Source organism: Chiloscyllium plagiosum, unplaced genomic scaffold (genome assembly GCF_004010195.1).
Source record: "Chiloscyllium plagiosum isolate BGI_BamShark_2017 unplaced genomic scaffold, ASM401019v2 scaf_12877, whole genome shotgun sequence".
Lineage (NCBI taxonomy): Eukaryota > Metazoa > Chordata > Chondrichthyes > Orectolobiformes > Hemiscylliidae > Chiloscyllium > Chiloscyllium plagiosum.
The window spans coordinates 2,963-5,866 of NW_025211727.1; the positions used below are offsets into that span (position 1 = coordinate 2,963).

General features: G+C 48.6%; 1 protein-coding gene across 1 annotated transcript; it reads right to left on the bottom strand.

Annotated features, from left to right (window-relative positions):
- Positions 1–12: 12 nt before the first annotated feature.
- On the bottom strand, positions 13–2,416 carry LOC122547108 (prion-like-(Q/N-rich) domain-bearing protein 25; the record flags this gene model as incomplete). Its single annotated transcript, XM_043685684.1, has 3 exons — positions 13–1,590; positions 1,705–1,950; positions 2,173–2,416. Coding segments are annotated over 3 exons (2,068 nt in total), but the record flags the coding sequence as incomplete, so codon positions are not given.
- Between the last annotated feature and the right edge of the window lie 488 nt (positions 2,417–2,904).

The following is a 2,904-nucleotide window of genomic DNA, read 5'->3' on the forward strand; positions in this document are numbered from 1 at the left end:
CTGACTCTGCACCGAATTTTCATACTGCACCGAATTCCCACACTGCACCGAATTCCCACACTGCACCGAATTCCCACACTGCACCGAATTCTGACACTGCACCGAATTCCCACACTGCACCGAATTCCCACACTGCACCGAATTCCCACACTGTACCGAATTCTCACACTGCACCGAATTCTGATTCTGTACCGAATTCTGCTTCTGCACTGAATTCTGACTCTGCACCGAATTCTCATACTGCACCGAATTCCCACACTGCACCGAATTCTCATACTGCACCGAATTCCCACACTGCACCGAATTCTCATACTGCACCGAATTCCCACACTGCACCGAATTCTCATACTGCACCGAATTCCCACACTGCACCGAATTCTCATACTGCACCGAATTCCCACACTGCACCGAATTCTCACTCTGCACAGAATTCTCACTCTGCACCGAATTCCGAATCTGCACCGAATTCTCACACTGCACCGAATTCTCACACTGCACCGAATTCTGATTCTGTACCGAATTCTGCTTCTGCACTGAATTCTGACTCTGCACCGAATTCTCATACTGCACCGAATTCCCACACTGCACCGAATTCTCATACTGCACCGAATTCCCACACTGCACCGAATTCCCACACTGCACCGAATTCCCACACTGCACCGAATTCTCACACTGCACCGAATTCTGATTCTGCACTGAATTCCCACACTGCGCCGAATTCCCACACTGCACCGAATTCTCACACTGTACCGAATTCTCACGCTGTACCGAATTCTCACACTGCACTGAATTCCGACTATGCGCCGAATTCCCACACTGCACCGAATTCTCACTCTTCACCGAATTCCCACACTGCGCCGAATTCTCACACTGTACCGAATTCTCACACTGTACCGAATTCTCACACTGCACCGAATTCTCACACTGCACCGAATTCTGATTCTGTACCGAATTCTGCTTCTGCACTGAATTCTGACTCTGCACCGAATTCTCATACTGCACCGAATTCTCATACTGCACCGAATTCTCATACTGCACCGAATTCTCATACTGCACCGAATTCTCATACTGCACCGAATTCTCATACTGCACCGAATTCTCATACTGCACCGAATTCTCATACTGCACCGAATTCTCATACTGCACCGAATTCTCATACTGCACCGAATTCTCATACTGCACCGAATTCTCATACTGCACCGAATTCTCATACTGCACCGAATTCTCATACTGCACCGAATTCTCATACTGCACCGAATTCTCACACTGCACCGAATTCCCACACTGCACCGAATTCTGACACTGCACCGAATTCCCACACTGCACCGAATTCTGACACTGCACCGAATTCTGACACTGCACCGAATTTCCACACTGCACCGAATTCCCACACTGCACTGAATTCTCACACTGCACTGAATTCTCACACTGCACTGAATTCTGATTCTGTACCGAATTCTGCTTCTGCACTGAATTCTGACTCTGCACCGAATTTTCATACTGCACCAAATTCCCACACTGCACCGAATTCCCACACTGCACCGAATTCCCACACTGCACCGAATCCTCATACTGCACCGAATTCTCACACTGTACCGAATTCTCACGCTGTACCGAATTCTAACACTGCACCGAATTCCCACACTGCGCCGAATTCCCACACTGCACCGAATTCCCACACTGCACCGAATTCTCATACTGTACCGAATTCTCACACTGCACTGAATTCTCACACTGCACTGAATTCTCACACTGCACCGAATTCTGCTTCTGCACTGAATTCTGACACTGCACCGAATTCTCATACTGCACCGAATTCTCACACTGCACCGAAGTCTCACATTGCACCGAATTCTGATTCTGTACCGAATTCTGCTTCTGCACTGAATTCTGACTCTGCACCGAATTCTCATACTGCACCGAATTCCCACACTGCACCGAATTCTCATACTACACCGAATTCCCACACTGCACCGAATTCCCACACTGCACCGAATTCCCACACTGCACCGAATTCTCATACTACACCGAATTCTCATACTACACCGAATTCCCACTCTGCACCGAATTCCCACACTGCACCGAATTCCCACACTGCACCGAATTCCCACACTGCACCGAATTCTCATACTACACCGAATTCCCACACTGCACCGAATTCCCACACTGCACCGAATTCCCACACTGCACCGAATTCTCATACTGCACCGAATTCTCACACTGCACCGAAGTCTCACACTGCACCGAAGTCTCACACTGCACTGAATTCTGATTCTGCACCGAATTCTCCCACTGCACCGAATTCCCACACTGCACCGAATTCTCACTCTGCACAGAATTCTCACTCTGCACCGAATTCCGAATCTGCACCGCATTCTCACTCTGCACCGAATTCTCACACTGCACCGAATTCTGACTGCACCGAATTTTCACTCTGAACCAAATTCCCACTCTGCTCCCAATTCAACACTCTGTACCGAATTCTCACTCTGTACCGAATTCTCACTCTGCACCGAAGACTGGAGGTTGGCAAACGTTGTGCCACTGTTTAAGAAAGGTGGTAAGGACAAGCCTTGGAACTATAGACCGGTGAGCCTGACCTCGGTGGTGGGCAAGTTGTTGGAGGGAATCCTGAGGGACAGGGTGTACATGTATTTGGAAAGGCAAGGACTGATTCGGGATAGTCAACATGGCTTCGTGCGTGGGAACTCATGTCTCACAAACTTGATTGAGGTTTTTGAAGAAGTAACAAAGAGGATTGATGAGGGCAGAGCAGTAGATGTGATCTATATGGACTTCAGTAAGGCGTTCGACAAGGTTCCCCATGGGAGACTGATTAGCAAGGTTAGATCTCATGGAATACAGGGAGAACTAGCCATTTGGATACAGAACTTGCTCAAAGGT